The sequence below is a fragment of the Nansenia antarctica genome, assembly GCF_963989245.1.
Source record: "Nansenia antarctica genome assembly, chromosome: 20".
Classification (NCBI taxonomy): domain Eukaryota; kingdom Metazoa; phylum Chordata; class Actinopteri; order Argentiniformes; family Microstomatidae; genus Nansenia; species Nansenia antarctica.
The window spans coordinates 5,049,373-5,074,810 of NC_137693.1; the positions used below are offsets into that span (position 1 = coordinate 5,049,373).

Here is a 25,438-nt window from a genome sequence, read left to right on the forward strand (position 1 = left end):
TCCTTGTCTCTCTCTCTCTGTCCCTCCTTCTCCGTGTCTCTCTCTCTCTGTCCCTCCTTATCCTTGTCTCTCTCTGTCCCTCCTTCTCCTTGTCTCTCTCTCTCTGTCCCTCCTTCTCCATGTCTCTCTCTCTCTGTCCCTCCTTCTCCTTGTCTCTCTCTCTCTGTCCCTCCTTCTCCTTGTCTCTCTCTCTCTGTCCCTCCTTCTCCTTGTCTCTCCCTCTCTGTCCCTCCTTCTCCTTGTCTCTCTCTCTGTCCCTCCTTCTCCTTGTCTCTCTCTCTGTCCCTCCTTCTCCTTGTCTCTCTCTCTCTCTGTCCCTCCTTCTCCTTGTCTCTCTCTCTCTGTCCCTCCTTCTCCTTGTCTCTCTCTCTGTCCCTCCTTCTCATTGTCTCTCTCTCTGTCCCTCCTTCTCCTTGTCTCTCTCTCTCTGTCCCTCCTTCTCCTTGTCTCTCTCTCTGTCCCTCCTTCTCCTTGTCTCTCTCTCTCTGTCCCTCCTTCTCCTTGTCTCTCTCTCTCTCTGTCCCTCCTTCTCCTTCTCTCTCTCTCTCTGTCCCTCCTTCTCATTGTCTCTCTCTCTCTGTCCCTCCTTCTCCTTGTCTCTCTCTCTCTCTGTCCCTCCTTCTCCTTGTCTCTCTCTCTCTCTGTCCCTCCTTCTCCTTGTCTCTCTCTCTGTCCCTCCTTCTCCTTGTCTCTCCCTCTCTGTCCCTCCTTCTCCTTGTCTCTCTCTCTCTGTCCCTCCTTCTCCTTGTCTCTCTCTCTCTCTGTCCCTCTTCTCCTTGTCTCTCTCTCTCTGTCCCTCCTTCTCCTTGTCTCTCTCTCTCTGTCCCTCCTTCTCCTTGTCTCTCTCTCTCTGTCCCTCCTTCTCCTTGTCTCTCTCTCTCTGTCCCTCTTCTCCTTGTCTCTCTCTCTCTGTCCCTCCTTCTCCTTGTCTCTCTCTCTCTGTCCCTCCTTCTCCTTGTCTCTCTCTCTGTCCCTCCTTTTCCTTGTCTCTCTCTCTCTGTCCCTCCTTCTCCTTGTCTCTCTCTCTGTCCCTCCTTCTCCTTGTCTCTCTCTCTGTCCCTCCTTCTCCTTGTCTCTCTCTCTCTGTCCCTCCTTCTCCTTGTCTCTCTCTCTCTCTGTCCCTCCTTCTCCTTGTCTCTCTCTCTGTCCCTCCTTCTCCTTGTCTCTCTCTCTCTGTCCCTCCTTCTCCTTGTCTCTCTCTCTCTGTCCCTCCTTCTCCTTGTCTCTCCCTCTCTGTCCCTCCTTCTCCTTGTCTCTCCCTCTCTGTCCCTCCTTCTCCTTGTCTCTCCCTCTCTGTCCCTCCTTCTCCTTGTCTCTCTCTCTCTGTCCCTCCTTCTCCTTGTCTCTCTCTCTCTGTCCCTCCTTCTCCTTCTCTCTCTCTCTCTCTGTCCCTCCTTCTCCTTGTCTCTCTCTCTCTGTCCCTCCTTCTCCTTGTCTCTCTCTCTGTCCCTCCTTCTCCTTGTCTCTCTCTCTCTGTCCCTCCTTCTCCTTGTCTCTCTCTCTCTCTGTCCCTCCTTCTCCTTGTCTCTCTCTCTCTGTCCCTCCTTCTCCTTGTCTCTCTCTCTCTCTGTCCCTCCTTCTCCTTGTCTCTCTCTCTCTGTCCCTCCTTCTCCTTGTCTCTCTCTGTCCCTCCTTCTCCTTGTCTCTCCCTCTCTGTCCCTCCTTCTCCGTGTCTCTCCCTCTCTGTCCCTCCTTCTCCTTGTCTCTCTCTCTCTCTGTCCCTCCTTCTCCTTGTCTCTCTCTCTCTGTCCCTCCTTCTCCTTGTCTCTCTCTCTCTGTCCCTCCTTCTCCTTGTCTCTCTCTCTCTGTCCCTCCTTCTCCTTGTCTCTCTCTCTCTCTGTCCCTCCTTCTCCTTGTCTCTCTCTCTCTGTCCCTCCTTCTCCTTGTCTCTCTCTCTCTGTCCCTCCTTCTCCTTGTCTCTCTCTCTCTCTCTGTCCCTCCTTCTCCTTGTCTCTCTCTCTCTGTCCCTCCTTCTCCTTGTCTCTCTCCCTGTCCCTCCTTCCCCTTGTCTCTCCCTCTCTGTCCCTACTTCTCCTTGTCTCTCTCTCTCTGTCCCTCCTTCTCCTTGTCTCTCTCTCTCTGTCCCTCCTTCTCTGTGTCTCTCTCTCTCTGTCCCTCCTTCTCCTTATCTCTCTCTCTCTGTCCCTCCTTCTCCTTGTCTCTCTCTCTCTGTCCCTCTTCTCCTTGTCTCTCTCTCTCTGTCCCTCCTTCTCCTTGTCTCTCTCTCTCTGTCCCTCCTTCTCCTTGTCTCTCCCTCTCTGTCCCTCCTTCTCCTTGTCTCTCTCTCTCTGTCCCTCCTTCTCCTTGTCTCTCTCTCTCTGTCCCTCCTTCTCCTTGTCTCTCTCTCTCTGTCCCTCCTTCTCCGTGTCTCTCTCTCTGTCCCTCCTTCTCCTTGTCTCTCTCTCTCTCTGTCCCTCCTTCCCCTTGTCTCTCTCTCTCTCTGTCCCTCCTTCCCCTTGTCTCTCTCTCTCTGTCCCTCCTTCTCCGTGTCTCTCCCTCTCTGTCCCTCCTTCTCCTTGTCACTCCCTCTCTGTCCCTCCTTCTCCTTGTCTCTCTCTCTGTCCCTCCTTCTCCGTGTCTCTCCCTCTCTGTCCCTCCTTCTCCGTGTCTCTCTCTTTCTGTCCCTCCTTCTCCGTGTCTCTCTCTCTCTGTCCCTCCTTCTCCGTGTCTCTCTCTCTCTGTCCCTCCTTCTCCTTGTCTCTCTCTCTGTCCCTCCTTCTCCTTATCTCTCCCTCTCTGTCCCTCCTTCTCCGTGTCTCTCCCTCTCTGTCCCTCCTTCTCCGTGTCTCTCTCTCTCTGTCCCTCTTCTCCTTGTCTCTCTCTCTCTCTGTCCCTCTTCTCCGTGTCTCTCTCTCCAGGTCCTGGCTGCAGTGTACAAGGCCCTGTCAGACCACCACGTCTACCTGGAAGGGACCCTGCTGAAGCCCAACATGGTGACACCAGGACACGCCTGCTCCACCAAGTACAACAACGAGGAGATCGCCATGGCTACCGTCACCGCACTCCGCCGCACCGTGCCCCCCGCAGTCACAGGTCAGTAGGCGCCCTGTCCCTGTTGTGTGTACAGGAGGTGACGGGTGAGACGTTCAGCAGTTGAGTTGCAGATCGACATTTCCATGTGGCTGACATAATAATAATAATAATAATAATAATAATAATAATAATAATACATTAGACTTATATAGCGCTTTTCTAGACACTCAAAGACGCTTTACAAACTGAAAAGATTAGTAAGATAAAAAGAAACAAGACATTTTATAAAAGAAAGTATAGGGGTCTAATTCATTTTTAGATGACTAAATCTAAATCTAAGTGTCTTTGTAGGACAAACTACTCTGGATACATGTGATGGCTTGACTATAAACCATCGTCTATTGTGCTTGATTTGTGTGTTTTACATGCTGACTAATAGTGAGTTGTCTGCCCTCTCCAGGTGTGACGTTCCTGTCTGGCGGTCAGTCTGAGGAGGAGGCCAGTATCAACCTGAACGCCATTAACACCTGTCCACTGGCCAAGGGCTGGGCTCTCACCTTCTCCTACGGCCGCGCCCTGCAGGCCTCCGCACTCAACGCCTGGAAAGGGCAGCGAGAAAACGAGAAGGCTGCCGCTGAGGAGTTCATCAAGCGTGCTGAGGTACTGTGTGTGTGTGTGTGTGTGTTCACATTTGTACGCCTCCAAAATCAGTACCGGTTCTGATGTATCAAAGCATAACAGTAAAAGAACCCCGCACACAGCTACTCCAAAAATAGGAATTTATCGTCTCCATGCTGAGGTGTTGAATTACATTTTGAGAGCAGCAACTGTGCATGCAGAATTCCTGTTCTTCTTTCGTCAGTCAATCTCTATTAGCCAAGCTCATCCTGGTATGACTAATATGTGCACGACTCTCTCTCACCATCTCCTATTGTCTGCTAACCAGGGTTGCCAGATAGAATTGACAATTTCCAGCCTAACCACAGTCTAAAAACCTAACCGCTAAATCCACCAAAAAACTGCCCAAAACCTATATTGTCAGAAAACCGCTAATTACTATTGGGCAGGTGTAAGTCTGTTGCCAATGATGTTTGTAAAATAAAATAAAAACCCGCCCCATCTGGCAACCCTGCTGTTAACCCTTTGCTTCCTGTCTCCTGTAGGTGAACGGTCTGGCAGCGCTGGGCAGGTATGAGTCCTCCGGCAGCGGCGGAGCTGCAGGACAGTCCCTCTATGTGGCCAACCACGCCTACTGAACACCCTACACCATGTCCACATTCTACCGCCGTCAACCAATAGTCTCCTCTGCTGCTGCTCCCCCCCTCCCCACCAATCACAGGCCTGCGCTGTCTACTGTACTTTAGGACCATCGTCGTGACGTCTTTACGATGTCGTTTAATGAGTATTTGAAAAAAGTTTGTGAAGTAATGATGCAAAGGGGAAAAGAGTAATTTCTTTGCTTCTGTTCATCTGAGCAGTATTAGAATGTATTGGGCATTGCGGAAAACAACTACTTTCCGACCAAGACAAGCAAATAAGATGAAGTCATTCCAGAATGTTTGGTTTTCTTGCTAACAGTAACAGTTATTGGGTTAACAGTTATAGATAGGATTAAAACGCTTGAGGATGGTATGAAAATTAATTGAAAAGTCGCTATTCACTCAATCCATAATCCTCCCTCCACTCTGCCCCATCCGTATTTGACACTAGTCACCCCAGAGCAGCCCAGACCTGTGTGTGTGTGTAAAATAGTGTGTCGTGCTTCTGTCAGAATGCAGTGTGAACTCATCTGTAAATGCTATACTAACACCCTCCCTGGCGGCTGGACCAATTGCACCACATTACATCCACTGAATTCCAGTGAAAGACCAGATAACATCAGCCAGAGACCAGTGTGTGAAAAGTTGCTGCAGAGTGAATTGATGGTGATTTTGGTGAGAGCAGAGGGGTGTGAGGTGCACACACACACACACACACACACACACACACACACCTACACACACCACAACCACAGTTTGCCAGACCAGAGACAGCAAGAGACCCAGAAGGCGTGGATGGTAAACTACTGAACACCAAGGCTCATCCTAATGTTTCTGTTCTCACTCATCTTCTAACAAACCAATTATTAGGAATGATCACATGTGTCTACTGTATTCTCAAGAATATACTATTAGCTTTGAATTACACAGTCAATGTATTCAGTTGTGTGTGTGAAGGTGTAGATATGTGTGACGCTTTTATGTCTTACCCCCTTTCCCCCCGCATCAGTGACTCAGTGAGGTGATGATGAGATAAATGCTGTTGGCTGGTCTTGGTGGAGTGGACCAATGTGTGGGGTTTGTAGGGGGGGAACAGTCACTGCTGTGTTGGAATACTGTGATGTTTGTGATGTTAGTGTTGTTCTTTAAGCACTTGGTGTGTCAACTTGTGGAAAAAAAACTTACAGAAACTTACAATAAAAATTACAAATAGTTAACAAAACCTTTTGTGTGACCTTTTTATTATGTCCGTTATCTTCTAAAGCTTACTAAAATAAGCCTATATTTCCTAAATACATATGAACAGGTTATTAGATCAGAGAGCTCATGCTGTCTTGGTTTCATTGCTACCTTCGGGGTCAAATAAAAATCAAGGTCCAGTTACAGTAACAAACCACTGGGCTTTTGAGAGGGCTTTGGGTGAAGCAGGGTCAGAGAGTGTTAATTAATTTAATTAATTTTAATTTTAATTTAATGTTGCCATTTAGCAGACGCTTTTAATCCAAAGCGACTTACAATTACGAATTACAGGGACATTCCCCCTGGAGTAACTGAGGGCTAAGTGCCTTACTCAAGGGCACACTAGTAGTGGTGTGGTTTCAGGCGGGATTTGAACTCACAACCATCCGATCACAAGTCCAACTCACTATCCACTAGACCACCACTACCCCGAGTGTGACTAAAGGGACTTTTCTGACCAGCATCCAATTTACAGACAGAATAAGTCCAAATCTAGTTTTTAGCCTAACCACTCTAATCTTCATCATATTTCGACAAATGTGGAAATGTTCCATCGGTTTGCTGATTCGGACGTGAAGAAGTCCTTTGACCAGAATGGGACATGATGAAACTACACCAACATGACATCCGGGGGGTAAGGTTAGACACAGATCCGATTTGTGTCTAAGTCCCAGTATTTGGTGTGTTCTCATGCAGACTTTGCAGCGCCAAGTCTGACCACTTCATCTCTTGTTCTTTCACAGACTCTGTCGAACCACCGTTGTCCTGCTCCGCCTCAGGCAGCTCACTCTAAAAAAAGGAAAAAGAAAAAACAATTCTGTTACTGAATAGAAAAGACTCAAATATACAGTGCCCTCCGACCTCCGTAAGTAATGGGACAGTGAAGTGTTTATTTTTCCTCTTTTGGCTCTCTACTTAAAAAGTTTGGATTTGAAATTAAAACAATTACTATGATGTTAATGTCAAGATTCTCAGCTTGTAATTTGTGGTATTTGTGTACACATTTGCGGTTTTACCATTTAGAAATGACAAGACTTATAGCTCCATAGTGCCCCAATTTCAGGGCACAATTGGTGTGACGGGTGTGTCTGGTGAGTCAGGTGTATTCGGTCACATCTGTGCAGGTATAAGAGAGCTGTCAATGTCTAGTATTGATTCAAGGCTTCACGATTGCCTTTGGAATCCGCTATTGTAACATCTAACAAACATACTGTCTGTAAGTACTCAGCATACATGTATGGAGAATATCGTATGTTTACGTCTCTGTTGTGGGTGACAGACAGACATGTTACTTGTGTCATGATGCTGCTGAAATGATAAGTATTGTTGGCACTACTGCTAACCAAGCCAATGAAACCAGTTAGCAGTAATAATAAGTCCCTGATGACAGATAATACATGTATACAATATCTATGGCCCTGATGATAGATAATACATGTAGCCTATATAATATCTATGGCCCTGATTTCTTTTTAACGAGTTAGGCATAGGCAAGTGTCCTAGCTAGTTACAAATCTAACTAACCAACGGCTTTATTATCTAGCTAGCTTGTTAGATGGTTACGACATGCTGTTTGTAACACAGCAGCCCGTGTAGCTACCAGAGGGATGGTGACATAGCTACCAGAGGGATGGTGACATACATAGCTAGCTACCAGAGGGATGGTGAGTGGTGACATAGCTACCAGAGGGATGGTGACATAGCTACCAGAGGGATGGTGACATGGCTACCAGAGGGATGGTGACATAGCTACCAGAGGGATGGTGGTGACATAGCTACCAGAGGGATGGTGGTGACATAGCTACCAGAGGGATGGTGACATAGCTACCAGAGGGATGGTGACATAGCTACCAGAGGGATGGTGACATAGCTACCAGAGGGATGGTGACATAGCTACCAGAGGGATGGTGGTGACATAGCTACCAGAGGGATGGTGGTGACATAGCTACCAGAGGGATGGTGACATAGCTACCAGAGGGATGGTGACATAGCTACCAGAGGGATGGTGACGTAGCTACCAGAGGGATGGTGACATTGCTACCAGAGGGATGGTGACGTAGCTACCAGAGGGATGGTGACGTAGCTACCAGAGGGATGGTGACATAGCTACCAGAGGGATGGTGACATCTTCATAGGGTAAACGATCTTCCCTCCAGGCGTCGTCGGTCAGGTCCAGGACCCTGCCGTCCCTCTGGACCTCACTGTCCATACTGATGACTCCTCAACCAGGAAGATCAGGATGACCAGCCAGAAGCACTAGATCCACACCTGTTCCGTGAGCTTTAACTTCAAACTTTAAGACTTCCGGTTTCTTCTTCTTCTTCGTCTGTTGGACTTAACGGCAGCTTGGATCCTTAACGTTGCACTACTGCCATCTTCCGGATTTATCCAATTCCTACAATGTCCAGCTCCTTACGGTCTCCCAATCAGCCCGGTTCTATGGATAAATAAATATAGAAATGTATTTCGTTATACTGTGTGTATTCATTCATTTATTTGTTCATACATTCATTTATGTATCTATATATTTATTGTTAATTTTGACAGCCTTGGTCCTCCATACAGCTCTCTTGAGAAAGCTGACCAGACACTTCCTGCCCTGTCCACCTCCAACACACTCCAATACGCCCTCCAAACCTTTTTCAGTCCCTCCATCATTGCCTGTCTTCCTGTCTTCTTTTTCGCTACTTCAAAATAAAAACGGGAGTGAAAACATGTATGAAGACATAAGGAAAGACACACTTTCATTCATACAGTCCGGTAGGTGGCGGTAATGCGCCTCAAGCCTCAAACCGCCATTCAAATTGAAAAGAAGAAGAAGAAGAAGACACACTTTCATTGGACAAAAATCTCCTTTCCTGATTGTAGGCCACACCCTGCTGACCTGAGCGATATGGCTACCATGGAAGTGGGTGAGTGGCATTATAATGTGCATTTTCCACTGAAGTTAAGCGCACTGTGTTAGCTATGGAATACTTTATGTACCACCCTTACTAGATGCATGCATGTAGGGAAATAACCGATCGTTTGCAAGAGGTTCGTGCTGTTTATCAGCTGTTTAGTCTTGTGTCTACAGATAGCCTGCCAGTCTGGGGGGTATTCCATCAACGTCGCTAAAGGAAAATCCTGGCTTATTTTGGATAACTCTCGCGAGACTTATCAGAATATGCCTAGATATTTTTAAGAACTCTCGCGAGACTTATCAGACTAAACCTGGATTTTCCTTTAGCGATATTGATGGAATACCCCCCTGGTTACTTTAGCCTAGCATCCCATGCTATCAGTCACCATCACCACCTTATGTCATATTCATATTAATACCAGAACCATACAGATATGCTGGAGCTGAAGGTTCTATATTATTTGAACATGTTAAATGTATTTATTTCTGTCACGGTGAGGAGGACAGTGTAGTGACGATGTTCTGATGCCCAGCTAGTGAGCTTGCCCCTGACTAGGTCAGATAGAAATGTACTTATACTACTAGGGCTATGGATGCATTCGATATAGCCTGATGCTTGTTTATTTTTATTTTATTTTTTTATTATTACTTATTTTTATTGTTATTTTTTTTAAATTATTATTATTATTATTATTTTATTATAATATATATATATATTTTAAATTATTATTATATTTTTCTATTGGCTATAGGTGTTTGGTTGATGGGTTGATGGGTGGGTGGATACATAGGGGAAAAAGAAAAAATAGAAGGACCTTCATTCCTTTTTGTGTACCCATAAATGCGGTACTGTGTACTTCCTTCTAATAAAATATAGTTTAAAAAAAGAAAGAATTAGGGCTATGAGATTAAAATAGATTAACCTGTGTCTAATGGGACAGTTTTCTATTTCCTGATGTGTTATGCATAATTGTGTTTCTTTCTTTAGCCTAAGTCCAATTCAATCACTTTTGAGGACAATGCAATTGGGCCATTCTACAGTACTTACAGTAGTAGGCCTTCCTATAATAGCTAATGCTACATGTTCTCCATACTGATTCCTGTGTGTCTCTGTCTGGTCCAGAGCGGCAGCGAGGCCGGTATGCGGCTCTGGCCATAGCAGCCGTGGTGATCGCTGTGGGGGTCCCGCTGTGGTGGCGGACCACCGAGACATACCGCGCATGGCTGCCCGTCAATGAGATCAGCCAGCTAGCTCAGCTAAAGGTGTGTGTGTGTGTGTGTGTGTGTGTGTGTGTGTGTGTGTGTGTGTGTCTCTCTCTATCTCTCTCTCTCTCTCTCTCTCTCACTCTGACCATAGACATGCCTACCTGTGCATAATCCTCTCTCAATGGTTTGGTGTCTGTGTATGTGTATGTAGCCACTAGGGCTGCAACGATTAGTCGACTAGTCACATCTAATCGACGTCGAAAATTCGTCGACGTGAACTTTTGTTGTCGACTAATCGCATATAAAATTGTATGAAAAAAAACGTTTTTTTTTTTTTTTTTTTTTTTTACGGGAGCCATGCAAGAATCAGCTGGGTAAGTTTTAGCTAACGTTGTTAGCCAACTGGCTAACGTTATATTGTTAGGGTCGTAATGTTTATGTTAGCTTTACTGTTACATGTTGGAAAACAACGTCTCATGGACAGGGCTGTACATGCTATGAGCGTTTGTGCTATTAATTTATTTGCCCTGTGGCACGCATGTGACAGACAGAGGCGCTTGTATGTAACGTTACGTAGCAGGGGTTTTCCATGTTGAAGCCAGGAGAACGCGAGATGAAATGAAGTGAGGGGTGGTCGCTATTAAAATACCAGGTAGTCATGGTGGATGATCATGAATGATGCTTGATAAGTGAATGCTATTTCAATTATGTTGAGTCCACCAGCGAGCTGTCTGTAAGATAAACAGCGCCAAGCGTAGCCTACTAACGTGAGCTGTCTGTAGTCTAGCCAGCAATGCTAGCTAGCCAGTCAACTAGCTCTGTGAGCAGCTGTAGCTTGGCGTAACGTTAGGTTAGATAGCTAGTTAAGCCGGATTTATGCTTCTGCGTCGCCATTTACGCGCAGCGAAAAGCCACACGACTAATCGAAAAAATAATCGACAGATTAGTCGACTACCAAAATAATCGTTAGTTGCAGCCCTAGTAGACACTACCTGAATGAAACCTCATCCTCTTTCTACCCTCTCTCTCTCTCTCCCTCTTTAGCTACAATTATGTGTAGATGTGGAGATGGTATTTTCACGTGGAACCCTGACTCCAGAACAGCAAAAGAAGGTCCCACCGACACAGACACGAGCTGAGGAACACACAGTTGACGGTGAGGAATGAGTGATGTGTAAACTAAATGATAATAATAAGCAATGAGGACTATCCATTTTGAACTCGAAGTGTAATGCTATTATGATAGAGTTTACCGTCGGTCTTTCAATTCCTGTTAGATTATTTTCTTCTTTTGCTCTTCCTTGGCAAACACAGAACTGTCATATTCTGGTTCATATGGGAATGACTTCTCTCATTCTCTCTCCCCCCTCTCTTTCTCCCCCCCCCCCCCCCCCTTTCCCTCCAGAGCACACAGCTTTAAAGTACGTGTATGAGACTAAGTACCGCACAGCTACTGTCATGGAGGAGGACGCTCTGAACCAGCCCACTGCTGCAGGTGAAAGTCTGCCTCTGCCGCTGTCTGTCAAACTCAACGGCTCCCCTGCCTCTGGTTCTAATCCAGAGGTGGTCAGGTGTAATCAGAATTCCACGTGTGGATATGTTGGGGTACAGTACAGTATGTCTGATCTTTCTCTCTCTATTTCTCTCTCTGTCTACCCCTCTCTCTCTGTAGAGGCCGACCTCTCTCTGCACATGCTCACTGGGAGCCCGAGTGGTTCTGTGGTTGTGTATGTGATCCCAGAATCCTCTTCCCTTCTGCCAGAGGTGAGAAACTCACTCACTTACTCACTCACTCACTCACGCGCCCACTAACTCACTGATGGTGGCTAGGATTGGTACATCGATTAATTGACCCCTGACCACTATTTCACCAGACAAGTGGCTTGCTTCAGCCGTGTGTGACAATGTTTCTCCCACCAGGGGGTGAACGTGTACGTCGGTCAGCGGCGGACGGCTCTGCTGCGTGTGGGTGGACAGTTGAGAGGGGGCGGGGCTTTAAAGGAGGTGCTGGCTCACCTGGAGACCCAGGTACGGCAGGTGCTGCAGGTGATGTCATTCAGCCACACCGACATCACTGCCGCCCTTAGCGACCGGGTCCGGCTTATTGACGGCAACCGAGAGAGCATGAGAGCCTTCAAGTCCAGCCCAGGTCAGTCCACTTAAGACCATATCACCTGTAGCCCAGGTCAGTCCTCTCTGGACAAGGAGTCTGCTTCAGGCGAGAAGAGCCATATTAGTAGGGTCCAAAACCAAAATTCTGTGACCATTCTCTGGCCTACATGTTTTGATGATTTATTTGACTTCTAGGGACCTTTTATGAAAAATGTAGCCTCCAGGTCCCTGCCAAAAATCAATTTTCCCCCCCAAAAATACAGTAACCTTTAAGGCAGGTGAATAGGGTAAAAATGTTAACTAATAGCTATCACTATGAAACTTCCCCAGTTAATCACTTACATTAAGACAATTATTTAAATATGTTTTGTATTACAAATTATTTAAATATTTTTTGTATTACAAGTTTTCTGAAATTGTATGTTTAAATATGCAAATGATGCATTACCTAATTAAATATGGGCTAATTTGCATAACATTCAAGAACTTAAATCTGAACATTGGATAAAGCCAGGTTAAAAATTCTTGTTGACATATTAGAGTCAACGGCTTGATTAATTTGTTTGTTAAATTGGATGCCCGTTAGTTGCCACCAGGGTATCAACTATTATGAATGTATAATATATTATTGGTGCTCCCCTGGCTACTTTTGCAATTTAATATTCTGTAACGTCCATTCTAATATGGATTTTCCCATTTGAACCCCCCCCCCCCTCTCTCTCTCTCTCTAGGTTATGAAATAACTTTTAGCTTGCTGAACCCAGACCCCAAGTCACACCGCCTCCACTGGGACATCGAGGGGGCAGTGCATAGCTACATCCAGCCAATGCTCACAAAACTGGCTCCATTGGCCAACTTCAGCATTGACTCTCAGGTACAGCACTCCTAATAATGAAGGGTAGAGGTCATATCCACGTCCCAAAATAACTTTCATAACCGGTACTAGGTGAAGAATAATGAAGAAAAGACATGAACATGGTGTATGAATGCTCCCCAGTCTAAATGTTGTTGTTTTGTTTGGTGCAGAATTAAAGTACTGGGAAGCATTGATATACTGTGTGCGGGCCTTATAAACATCTATTAACATATGTATCTCTCCTCTGTATAGATACTGTACTACGCTGTGCTAGGTGTTAACCCTCGCTATGACAACAAGGTCAATGCCTACACACTCAACGCTGACAGCCTGGCACATGTCATCAACCCTGTGGAGGCCAGACTGGGTGAGACACACACACACACACACACACACACACACAAACACTGGGTGATAAACATACACAGGTCATAAAATTAACACCCGCCAAATGTGGGTAGATTTTGCCATTGGTGCGTAAATCTTACCAGCCACTTTGGTGGGTAGCCAACGAATATTATGCTTTGTTCGTTCGTTCTGTGCAGGGAGTAATTGTGTCAGAAGTCATGCTAAGTCAGAGGCAGTGTTTTTGGTGATCTTTACCATATATATATTTTTTTATTCGGCTAGTAAAAAAATATGCCCTGCATACAGTACACAATTATTCTTTTGTAGCGGTGTTTGTTTGTGGTGTGAAGAGCTTTTCTGTGTCCAGGCTCCAATGCAGCTTCCTCCAACCCGGTGTTGAACTTCCTGCTGTACGTGCCTGATGCCCAACACTCCCCACTCCAAATCCAGAGCCACAGGAAGCAGGAAGTACCCTCCAACGCATTCCACTCCCCACGCTGGGGTGGCATCATGGTGAGAAAAGAAAGAGAGAAATCGGACCTTGATGGTCTTTTAATGGCCACACACGGCAGTTTTACACTCTGATCACACACATGCAAGTTTTTTAGGTGAACACACACACAAACACATCTTCGGCGGGTCGCCAGGTGGAAATTGTCCTCTGCCTTTGTAACCCATCCGGGCTGCCATTCCTCCACTGGCAGCCAGGGGCAGCGGTCGCCCTTTTGGCGCAGCTTGAACCGACGCCCGGCGCCCCGGGGACCAAGTAGCGTTCTTCACCGTCGTGGTCAGGGACAGGTGTTCACTTTGGCATGTCTTTCCATGTGGGGTGAAGGAGACCCCTAGTGGACATGGGGGGAACATGCCAACCCCAAGCCACATATATGTGCCACGGCAACCAGGCTTTCACCCTTTTTGGACTCCCATCCAGGTTACTAACCAGGCCCAGCCCTGCTTAGCTTCTGAGATCTGACAAGATCAGGCTTGACAAGGTGGTACGGCTGCCACACACATAGGGCTTTCACACCGCCAAGGAACCAAGGAACCGTTCCTAACAGACACACACCCCATTCACCTCTCAAGGTGTCGGAGTATAACCCCCAGAAGTCTGGCTTGGTTCTCAGTATGATGCTACCTTATGTATTGTGTAATCCTCTCCCCATACATACATACCCTGTGTAGAAGTAAGGCATCTGACCATATGTACTGTCTCTCTCTCTCTCTCGGGTGTGCCCTCTCTTTCTCTCTCTCAAGGTGTATAATGTTAATGATCGCTATGGGCCAGATGCTGAGTTCCCTGTGGACATCAACATTGACATGGCCAGGGCCATGGGAGTCTTCCTTGCACAGCTAAGGTCAGTAGGCGGGTGTGTGTGTGTGTGTGTGTGTGTGTGTGTGTGTGTGTGTGTCTCTGTGTGTGTGTGTGTGTGTGTGTGTGTGTGTGTGCACGTGCACATCTGTGCTTGCACGTGCACATCTGTGCATGCACGTAACCTACCTCCCCCTCTGTCAGGCTGATGTTGGGCGTGCGGTCGTCAACACCGCCCCCTGGCTTCCTGGTTGCACCATGCGGCAGTGCAGGGCTGACTGACTGGGAGCTGGACCGCCTTATGTGGACCCGCAGTGTGGAGAATGTTGCCACGGCAGCAACTACCATCACCTCACTGGCACAGCTCCTCGACCAGATAGGCAACATTGTCATTAACGACAACATTGCTGAACAGGTATGTATCTATGTATGTATGTATGTATATATGTGTGTGTTTGTGTATCATCCCAGCTGAGTTGTTCTAAACGGATAGATGTTCAACATAACACTGAAGACACTGTCATCATGTCTAACTCCTGATTGGTTGTTGTCTCTGTCACTCAGGTGTCCAGTGCCGTGGCCTCGTTGCAGTTAGCCATGGCAGAGTTGGAGGCAGGGAACCTGGGCTTTGCGCTTCAGTACAGCAAAGAAGCCATCACAGCCTCCGAAAGAGCCTTCTTTGACCCCTCCCTCCTCCACCTCCTCTACTTCCCTGACGATCAGAAGTTTGCTATCTACATCCCTCTCTTCCTGCCCATGTGTGTGCCTATCCTGCTCTCTCTGTTCAAGATAGCCTCCGAGGTCAGACAGAGACGGAAGGAAAAACAGGCCAAGAAGGAATGAGACACAGTCACACAAACCCCTCAGACTGATGACAGGAATCCTTTCAGTTTGTTTATTATAAAACCTCTCTTACACAACAGATTTTATATGATATGCGAGTGAATGAGTGACACTCATTGAGCCCTTTATTAGGAACCTTCTCTTTCATTCAGGCGGTGTAATGGTGTGGGGAATGTTTTCTTGGCACACTTTGGGCCTGTTAATACCAATCAATTATCACTTGAATGGCACAGACTATTTGAGTATTGTTGCTGACCATGTGCATCCCTTCATGGCCACAATTTACCCATCTTCTAGTTCTAATGGCTACTTCCAGCATGGTAATGCACCATGTCACAAAGCAAAAGTCGTCTCAAACTGGTTTCATGAACATGACAATGAGCTCGGTGTTCTTCAGTGGCCTTCCCAGTCACCGGATCTGAATCCAATAGACCACCTTTGGGATGTTGGAGAACGGGAGATTCACAGCTTGAAAGTGTACAAGAAATCTGCAGGAATTGTGTGATGCAATCATGTCATCATGGACCAGAATCTGAAAGGAATGTTTCCAACAGCTTGTGGAATCAATGCCATGAAGAATTGAGGCTGGTTTGAGAGGAAAGGGAGGCCCCTACCCAGTATTAGTATAGTGTTCCTAATAAAGTGCTCAGTGAATGTATATCACAGGATTTGACTGAAGGTTCCATTGCACTCTGAAAGCCCTAGTCTTGCAACGCCAGGCACGTCTCTCTACATATTATGTAAATGCCTTGTTAAGTCTGGCATGCAAGGAGAGGAGAAAGGTACCAGAATGTTATTGCCTAATTTGTACAGTTTTTTTTTTTTTTAAATGAGATATACAGGTCTCTACTGTCCTGCACTGTTATTTGTGTTGCTTTTGGGAATGGTATGATAAGGACGCTGTTTGTTTGTTTGTTTGTTTGTTTTTTCAAGGGAATCGTTTTTGTATTTATTTAGTTGGACACAATAATCCAAAAAGAAGTCTTGTCTCACACTGAATTGTGTTATGTTGTAAAAGTTTGCCGAGTTTCATTTTTGTTTACTAATTAAGGTTTTATGATCGAATTAAGTTATGAAAGAACAATAAAACAAATTCGTTATGTAATGTTTTTGGGCCTTTCATTGATCTTTAGGTGTAGGTCAATGAATGTGATTGTGTCTCCCATTTTCTATGGGTTGTGTGAGAATAGGGGGAGAGCAGAAATGGGCGTGACTCCTCAATCAATATATCTACCTGCGGATCTATACCTTGTTTTATATGTAGGTATCTCACAATATCTTTATCCGAACAAAGATTGTGATGCTATGTCGTCATTTTGTATTCCAGAGGAACTATTTTGCCTAATATTATTGCAGCCCCATATCTTAGTATTAGTCTGCATAAAAGCAGTTCGGTCTAAAGAAGTCAACGAAACTAAATAATGTTTTCTAATTTTGTCGATTGATTGTGTCGACTGTTGACCGTTGGTGTATCGTGTTTTCTGGGCCACGGGAGCAGTTTTGTTTTGGAACACAGCTTTACTCCCCGTGGCTGCCCTGGGTATAGTGCTTAGCTGTCTTTTTGTTTTGGTTGAGTTATTCGTCGGAACCGAACAGACGGTCAGAACAGAACATGTCAGAACAGAACATGTCAGGACAGAACATGTCAGGACAGAACATGTCAGGACAGAACATGTCAGGACAGAACATGTCAGAACAGAACATGTCAGAACAGAACATGTCAGAACAGAACAGAACATGTCAGAACAGAACATGTCAGAACAGAACAGAACATGTCAGAACAGCAGAACATGTCAGGACAGAACATGTCAGAACAGAACATGTCAGAACAGAACATGTCAGAACAGAACATGTCAGGACAGAACATGTCAGAACAGAACAGAACATGTCAGAACAGAACATGTCAGAACAGAACATGTCAGAACAGAACATGTCAGGACAGAACATGTCAGAACAGAACATGTCAGGACAGAACATGTCAGAACAGAACATGTCAGGACAGACGGTCAGAACAGAACATGTCAGAACAGACGGTCTGAACAGAACATGTCAGAACAGAACATGTCAGGACAGAACATGTCAGAACAGAACATGTCAGGACAGAACATGTCAGAACAGAACATGTCAGAACGGAACATGTCAGGACAGAACATGTCAGGACAGAACATGTCAGAACGGAACATGTCAGGACAGAACATGTCAGGACAGAACATGTCAGAACAGAACAGAACATGTCAGAACAGAACATGTCAGGACAGAACATGTCAGAACGGAACATGTCAGGACAGAACATGTCAGAACGGAACATGTCAGGACAGAACATGTCAGAACGGAACATGTCAGGACAGAACATGTCAGGACAGAACATGTCAGAACAGAACATGTCAGGACGGAACATGTCAGAACGGAACATGTCAGGACAGAACATGTCAGGACGGAACATGTCAGAACGGAACATGTCAGGACAGAACATGTCAGGGGGCGGGAGCGTCATCCGAGCTCCAGCTGGGTCCAACGACTGTCGGATCTACGTGGGTAACCTTCCCCCAGACATCCGCACCAAAGACGTTGAAGACGTGTTCTACAAATACGGATGCCTATTCGAGACATTGACCTGAAAAACCGAAGGGGAGGACCGCCGTTTGCGTTTGTGGAACTCGAAGACCCCCAGGTAAGTTTCAGCTGAAGGCTGTGTGCTCATAGTCAGAGATTCTCTGTCTGGGACTGGGTTTTGTCTTGCTAAATGATGAACCTACTGGGTGCATTCCACACAAACCTGGTCTTATACTATGGATATTAAGTTAAACATGTTAACCCATTAACCCTATTCTAAGAAAAAGCACGTTTATACCAGAATATAAACTCAAGTATTTGGGTACCTGTGTGGTATGTGCACGCCCTCTAAAGTCTAATGACCAGGTCCTTTAAAGACCCCCTCCAGTCAAGGTGAAGTCGTGTGTTTTTCCCCCCTAGGATAGAAGCACGACCTGTTCAGGATGGGTTATGTAAATGAGAAACCTGGGTTTCAAATCAAACCAATCCCACACTCGCCAGCAGTACTATTACTAAATATGACAGTTCAACCCTGGATTTAAATATCAAACAGAGACGCATCTGGCTGGCCGGCCTTACAGCGGCCAAAAGGCTTATAGCTTGCAGGTGGAAGTCACCCCATTTCTTGACCACACAGAGGTGGATCTTAGGACTTCATCGACATAGCCAGCATGGAACACTGGATAGCTAACAGGCATCAGGCAATATCTGATCATATTTCTTGCTGGGATCAAACAATTACCATTCTCAAGACATTACTATATAGGCTAATCTATTTGCTCCTTCCATAGGGGGGGGTGGGGGGCGGGGGGGCTGTATTTGGCGGGAGGGACATTTGTGGGAGGTGGGGGACTGTTGGGGTAAAGGGAGATTGGGAAGGGGAAGGGGGGGGGGGGTGGAAGGTTTATGGGGGAAAAAAAATGTGTACCACTCCCTTGTACCATTCCCTGAAATAATAATAAAACATTTATCACAAAAAAAAAAGAAACTGGGTTGCCATTCCACACAAAATCAGACCTGCGAATTGTATGTGTGTGTTGCAGGGATGCTGAGGATGCCGTGTATGGGCGAGATGGATATGACTACGATGGTTACCGTCTGCGTGTGGAGTTTCCCAGAAGTGAAGGTGGGAGAGGGGGAGGTGTGGCTGGAGTGGGAGCTCCCCGGGGAAGGTATGGCCCCCCCTCGCGGCGCTCTGAGTACAGGGTCATAGTCTCAGGTGAATGTATGTGCGTTTGTCCTCTCTCTGTTTATCGCTTCTAGCACAAGGTTGTAGTCTCAACTGTGTGTGTGTGTGTGTGTGTGTGTGTGTGTTACCTCTTCCCCCCCCACCTCCCTTTCCTTAGGTCTCCCCCCCAGTGGTAGCTGGCAGGATCTGAAGGACCACATGCGCGAGGCAGGTGATGTATGTTACACTGACGTGTTCCAGGATGGCACTGGTGTGGTGGAGTTCGTACGCAAGGAAGACATGACCTACGCTGTCCGCAAGCTGGATAACACAGTTATCAGTCAGGAATACTCTAGGAATAGCTTGGGATTGAGAAGGTCTGCCAAGGTAAGCCATCGAACCCTTTTAGGTCAAGCTGATAACAGCGCCACAGTTGGCCAAAATCCTGTCCTTTTGATAAGCTATTGCTTATCCACTACACTGTGACTGGAGATTTTTTTTTTGACTCTCTATCTGCTCTCTTAGTATTTTTTGCCAGCCTTTGTGCGAGGGTCCTACTTTACCATGGATGTGTATCTCATTGGGCAGCTCTCTCTTTCCCATGCGTGTGCATGTCTGTGTTAACTGGCCTGCGCATGTGTGTTTAGGGAGACGGCCTACATTCGCGTGAAGGTGGACGGCCCTCGCAGCCCCAGTTACGTCCGTTCTCGCTCTCAAAGCCACAGTCGAAGCCGCAGCCACAGCCGAACCCGCAGCTACTCGCCACGTCACAGCAGAGGGTCTCCACGCTACTCCCCCCGACACTCCCACTCTCGCTCACGCACCTAGACACCCAACAGACCCACCCAGACCAACGGAACAGCGGTCTCACGACCCTATGTCTCACACCAATGCCCCTCGGTGGATCTTGTGTGTTTTGCTTTACCATTGTTTCTCTTGACTTGTGTTCTTGTTCATTCCCTTGTTTGTTTTGCCCCCATTTTTTGTGATGTCTTTGTTTTCACCAGATTGCAGACCCCCCCCCCGCCCCCCCCATTTTCCCTCTTTCTCACCACTTTATCATGCCTCACTTCTGTACAGTCCTGCTCTCCCATGCTTACATTATCCTGCTTCTCTCTCCCTCTCCCTGCCCATCTCCACTGAAACCAGGCGCTGGTAAACTGGAACTGGCGCTAGGGGGGTTTTCATCACTGTATGCTTCATGGTACCTGGCTGTTGTGGGTAGGGGAGGGCTTTTTGGAACAGTGAGGGGTCTTGTTGTTTTTCTTGGCCAGGAATGGTAACTGTTGTAAACTGTTGTACTTTGACCTTCTAATGTGTCTCTCTGTAGAGTTCAGGAGCGCAGGCTAGGATGGGAACACAGGAAACACTGTTCATATTAGGATAAACAGGAGGAGGAGGAGAAGGAATCAAATAAGAAGACAATGGTATGACTGACTACAGTGGCCACTCTCAAAACCACCCAATTGGCTTTTAGTCAAGATTTATTTTTTTCTGTGACAATGTCTCTGCAGTTATTGAATATGTTAAACATGAGTTTTACTTTATCATATCTCTCGCCCCCCTTTTTTCCCCTCCCATGCTTTATTTTTACACACACTATGGTCAGTACTACGTATGCAAGCCCCCTGTCCGTGCAGGTGCAAGTTTAGTTTTTTTTAAAGACCCCCAGAGCCTAGCACCCCTCCAGTTTTGTAATTCAAAAATGGAAGAACATTTTCTGCCGTCTATAGTAGCGTCAATATTGAACTGTGGTTTGTAGTACTTTCTCTGTAGTTTTTGTTCAGAGAATTTATGTTCTATGTTCTAGCGAGCGGCAATACAATGTTCAATGTCTTGGAGGAGATCATAGTCTGGTATCCTTTCCTTTCTTCCCAAAGTAAACTATGCCACCTATGATCACCCCCAAGATGCATTTCTAGACAGAAAAGCTCCTTTTTGCATCGGTGTGATTCTAACTTGTTGCCTCCTTCTCTTTGGGTCTGCTGGTATTTTGAAGGTTTGGCTCAAAGTCTCCCGATCCCGGAGCCGGATCAGTGGATCAGGATTCAGGATTAGGACTAGGTTTGAGGATGGATACATGGAGCAGGAGCATGGGAGCCTTTTACAGGGAGAGGATCCCGACCCCAGGCCCAGCCCAGCCCACCCCCCCAACCAAACCGGAACCAATAAACCAAACCAACTCACTCAATTGGCTTTCAAATACACCAAATTACATTTCTTACATTTCTTTTGTGTGTGTGTGTGTGGAACCCCAGAGATGCGTGCACTGATGGGATCCTGATGAGCGTACATTTTTGTTTGATAATGTTTTGGTTTAAAAAAGAGGAGCAAAGCTTGGAGAAAAGCCAGGAGGTGGGCTGGGAGGCACAGGATGGATCCGCGCGCATAAGGAGAGTGGTAACTAGAAGGGAATAATATGGGTGAGAAGGAGGGAGGGGGGAGGGATGGGATGGGATGGGATGGGATGGGATGGGATGATGAAAGGGAAATATATAACAAATAAGGTTAGAGTTTTTTTTTTCACAGTAGGTTTTTGCAATGAAGAGGGTGAGGTTCTAATTTCTCATTTGACTTGAGTTTACTTTCTCTTGTAGCTCCTAGTGATTCTGCCCTCTACAATAAATTGGATTATACAGTAATGTGATTTGTCTTGAGTTTCTACGCCTGATGCCAATGCATTTAACTCCTGAACAGAAGGATAAAAAATGAATCTGTAATGTGTACCCGAGTGGTACATTATAGAACGTTGGTTTGCAAATATCTCATCATTTTTAGAATGTTACGACATAGACAGTAGAAACGGGACATATGACAGCATGACCATAACGTTATGGATTTTTTTTTATTGTCTACAATGGCCTAAATTAACACCTGTCCTGTACAATCATAGAAACATTGTGTTGCCTACAAGTGACCCACTATGGGTCAGTGGATTAAACCCAAACAGACATTCATTGCATTCCACAGTCATGTATCATCCAGATCATGGTCCTGGATGTATCTATAAACCTATGGGGATACAGCCCATTGACTGATGCAGCGACTGATGATCAATCATAGCCCTTCTTTGGATCAATGGCTGTGTTCGGAATGGCATACTAGCATACTACTCATACTAGATATGACGTAGATTTTGAGTATGCAGTGTGTTCACACTGTAGATTATGTGAAATTTGAGTATGCAAGAAATGTATATTAGATTTTCGGTCGGCTGGTATTGGCATACTTATTATGAATTTAGTAGGCAGTATGCAGTATATACTAATTGAGTATGCTAGTATGCCATTTCGAACACAGCCCTTCTTCGGATCAATCACCTACCCCGATGGAGTGGCGTTGCATTCTGGGAGGACATAAGATGCGGGCAGTGGCGCGCTAGTGCAAAATGCTCGCAGCGGCCGGGTGGAGGCCGCGCGACTAGCCAATGAGAGAGTCGGTGCAGTGCGTGGGGCGGAGCAGGTGTGAACGTGGCATGTAACCCGCATATGAGCGAGACCACCCTCCACAAAAACCCATCGCACGAAACACCGATCTATCGTAAACTTTGGTGGAAGAAGACGGCAAGAGACAGCTGGCGTTGTCGAACGCATTTAACTGTGCACAAAAAAAGCGTAGTCAGAACCTTCAAAGGGTGAGCAGCGAAATTGTTTTTCTTTCTCACTGCATGCCCCACTGTTTGTATAGATGCGTGTCATCGTTTATTTTTTTTGCGTGAAGTTTTGCGGCAATCTGCGCAAACGAATCTCGTGCACTTGCAGTGATGCATGCGAGGCCGACACCGTTAGCTTACTGCTTGGTGATTAGTGTCGAAACCTGTGAACTGTTCCATGTTTTTTAGGTGTTGTTGTATATTAGGATATTCCTGTTGGGAATACCTGTTAACCTATTATGGAAGGAAGGGGGGTAGGTCAGTCAGGTGTTGTGCGAGTCGCCTAGTAATGAGATCATTTGTGAAAGACCACCCAGCCAGATGTTACAATGTTTCACCGAAACCGCGAGATGATCAGTGATCAAGGCTACAGTTTCAAGGACACCGAGGGAATGATCTTACCCCCATCCAAAAAATGTATCTCGGACGGTAGTAATTGAAGTGATGGTTACCTGAATCATGACATTGCATGTGTCACTCACTACCTAAGATGATTCCGCTACGCAGGAAGCAGGAGAGTGGCGCTTTCTCTCACACGTGACCGTGAGGAGCGCAGGTGAAGTGGGGAGATTGTTCATTCCCGTGCGTGTTCACGGTATAGCCTATATCCTAACTTGGGTTGACTAACGATTATCTATCTATTACTTGTAGATTGGATGGTTGGTTAGTTGTGATTCCAATACATGACTCCCCGTCTATCTGTAATCTGGTCTGATTCTAATAAGCCATCTCGTGTTGTTTTTCCAAACTAGTAAATTCTGATCAGAGTCAGGGGGATGGCTAATCAGAGGGAATTCTAATCAGAGTCAGGGGGATGCCACACGGTTTGGCTTGTCACCCAGAGTCCAGACCACTAGCCTAATCAGGACAGGAGCTGGAAAAAGCACAAACAGCCTGCGACTACGCTACAAGGCAGTAGGGCTGACATCAGCCCACCGCCACAGACGTAGATCATTGCTCACCACACTCGGATCACTGCATCCCTTGGGGATCAATCAAATGGTAAATGGACGGCACTTGTATAGCGCCTTATTCCAAAGCACTTTACAATGGCCTCTCATTCACCCGTTCACATACCAATGGCGGCAAGCTACCATGCAAGGCGCCGGCCCGCTCATTGGGAGCAATTTGGGGTTCAGTGTCTTGCTCGAGGACACCTCGACGGGTGGCCAGACGGGGATCGAACCGCCGACCTTGCGATCATTAAACACCGGCTCTACCCCCTGAGCCACAGCCGCCCAGCAATCAGCAACTAAGACATCACAACTTAAGTTGGGGATGTTTTTATGAAGCTGCAGTCATGTAGTGCATGTCAACCCGACTTGCATCATAGAACACGTTTATGAGTGAGTGAGAGGGACCCAAATTGGCTCATCAGCTGGCTGTTACTGTTCCCAGTGTATGGACAGGGGCTGCCAGGTCAGTTGCCCTCTTTATGAGGTGATGAAATGCTGGCCTGGGGAGATTAGAGCCAGTTGGCACAGAGCTAGGGATGGCAGAGACCAGGCAATGAATGGCTCCCCTGCCCTCCTATCCCTGCTTTGTGAGAGGGGGAGTGTTGAGGATTCCTCCCATCCGAGAGAGGGACTGTCCTGACATTGTCTTGTCTGTCTCCTACCGTGGCTCACCGAAAGGACAGTAGCTACAGTAGGCTATTCTTAAGGGATCCGTTTAGAAATGGCTATTGAATTGGGCTCCCCTCACTAACTGAAGAAATCAAAGAAAATGTAATTTCTCATGAATGTATGTTTCCTTGATTCTAGATATTATTTTGTCTCTCTTGCAGACATCATGACTGACAGGAAGGCAGTGATAAAGAATGCAGACATGTCGGAGGACATGCAGCAGGATGCGGTGGACTGTGCCACTCAGGCCATGGAGAAATACAACATCGAGAAAGATATAGCTGCGTATATCAAAAAGGTAAGACAACGTAACTCCGACAATATACACATCAAATGTATTAACAAGATACATACAGCACAACACTTAACACCTCCTACACACATCCACATCCCAGGAAGGTGACTAAATCGTATTCACACATCATGACCTACGTGTAGGGGGTAAGAGGCCGCAGCAGTGATGTCATCTCTGATGTAATTCTGTTGGTGTTTAGGAGTTTGACAAGAAGTACAACCCCACGTGGCATTGCATCGTGGGTAGAAACTTCGGCAGCTACGTGACACACGAGACCAAGCACTTCATCTACTTCTACCTGGGCCAGGTGGCCATTCTTCTCTTCAAGTCAGGCTGAAATGTAAACCCCCCCCCCCCCCCCAAACCCCTCTTCTATAACCTTATCCCTACACCCTCTGCTCTTATAACCCTCTCTCTCTCTGGCTCTGTCCTCCCCTTTCCGTGTAATTCTCCGCCCCGACACTACCACCGACAGAGGAAGGGGCTGCGCTCCTCACCTGGACTGTGATACACCGATGGCTGATGCCATTCACGCACACACACACACACACACACACACACACACACACACACAGACAAAAACACACACGCCCGCCCAAAGCATCCATCCACTCACTCATTCTTTCACACACAGACTATTACATACTCTCCAAAAGTTCTAGATGATTCTACATACCTGGCTGTGCGCTGATGCATGGACCCGTGTACATTACTTCATGTGTATATGTTGCAGTACGATAAACTTGCTTTTCATGGAGTTGCCTAAGATTATTCAGCAACATGAGATTTTTGTTATAATGCTTTTTTTTTTCTGTATGATTTATTGTTATTGCACAGATGTTGTATAAAATGCGTTGACTGTTGCTTACACATGATTAATAAAGAATAGTACAACACTATATTTAAAAGGAATATCTAGCCTCAGTGTTTTCTCTCTCGTGTGTGTGTGTGTGTGTGTGATTATAGGGGAAACTCTATGCCCCCCTTATTAAATAAGTCTGTGGTATGCTTACCTGATGTCGTACCCATTATTTATTTATTTTTAAATAATAATTTAAAAAAAACGTATATTAATTATGCTGCAGATGTGTAAATGCA

The 25,438-nt window shown here is 46.2% G+C and overlaps 5 protein-coding genes across 6 annotated transcripts in view; 4 read left to right on the forward strand and 1 right to left on the reverse strand.

Annotated features, from left to right (window-relative positions):
• aldocb (aldolase C, fructose-bisphosphate, b) overlaps positions 1-4,229 on the forward strand; it is a gene marked incomplete at both ends in the record, with an annotated part of 8,937 nt that extends 4,708 nt beyond the window's left edge. The window contains 3 exons of the mRNA XM_080549781.1: positions 2,859-3,033; positions 3,434-3,633; positions 4,137-4,229. Of these exons, the coding sequence (XP_080405907.1) occupies positions 2,859-3,033; positions 3,434-3,633; positions 4,137-4,229 (468 nt within the window). The remainder of the gene's footprint in view (positions 1-2,858; positions 3,034-3,433; positions 3,634-4,136) is intronic.
• A 1,312-nt stretch (positions 4,230-5,541) lies between these two features.
• On the reverse strand, positions 5,542-7,792 carry anapc13 (anaphase promoting complex subunit 13). 2 transcript variants are annotated; one of them, XM_080550186.1, is made up of 2 exons: positions 7,582-7,792; positions 5,542-6,260 (listed from the first exon to the last, which is right to left on the reverse strand). In XM_080550186.1, the coding sequence occupies exons 1-2, from the start codon at positions 7,678-7,680 to the stop codon at positions 6,135-6,137; spliced, it is 225 nt and encodes a 74-aa protein (XP_080406312.1). In that variant the 5' UTR covers positions 7,681-7,792; the 3' UTR covers positions 5,542-6,134. The 2 variants fall into 2 exon arrangements, 1 of the variants encoding a protein (XP_080406312.1); XR_013937938.1 differs by having other exon boundaries at positions 6,151-6,260; positions 7,559-7,720.
• Positions 7,793-9,447: 1,655 nt separating this feature from the next.
• Positions 9,448-16,146, forward strand: pigs (phosphatidylinositol glycan anchor biosynthesis, class S; the record flags this gene model as incomplete). The annotated part of the gene is made up of 11 exons (XM_080549998.1): positions 9,448-9,636; positions 10,624-10,735; positions 10,985-11,074; positions 11,252-11,343; positions 11,500-11,728; positions 12,423-12,565; positions 12,800-12,914; positions 13,263-13,408; positions 14,150-14,250; positions 14,409-14,619; positions 14,769-16,146. 11 exons carry the CDS (start codon positions 9,448-9,450, stop codon positions 15,045-15,047), a joined length of 1,707 nt encoding a protein of 568 aa, XP_080406124.1. The 3' UTR covers positions 15,048-16,146.
• A 1,357-nt stretch (positions 16,147-17,503) lies between these two features.
• LOC308174890 (serine/arginine-rich splicing factor 1B-like) lies at positions 17,504-19,596 on the forward strand (the record flags this gene model as incomplete). Its single annotated transcript, XM_080550000.1, is given in 5 exon segments — positions 17,504-17,644; positions 17,647-17,718; positions 18,645-18,819; positions 18,947-19,145; positions 19,416-19,596. Coding segments are annotated over 5 exon segments (768 nt in total).
• Positions 19,597-22,242: 2,646 nt separating this feature from the next.
• dynll2b (dynein, light chain, LC8-type 2b) lies at positions 22,243-24,910 on the forward strand. The gene is made up of 3 exons (XM_080549820.1): positions 22,243-22,402; positions 24,207-24,343; positions 24,540-24,910. Exons 2-3 carry the CDS (start codon positions 24,212-24,214, stop codon positions 24,675-24,677), a joined length of 270 nt encoding a protein of 89 aa, XP_080405946.1. The 5' UTR covers positions 22,243-22,402; positions 24,207-24,211; the 3' UTR covers positions 24,678-24,910.
• The last annotated feature ends 528 nt before the right edge of the window (positions 24,911-25,438 follow it).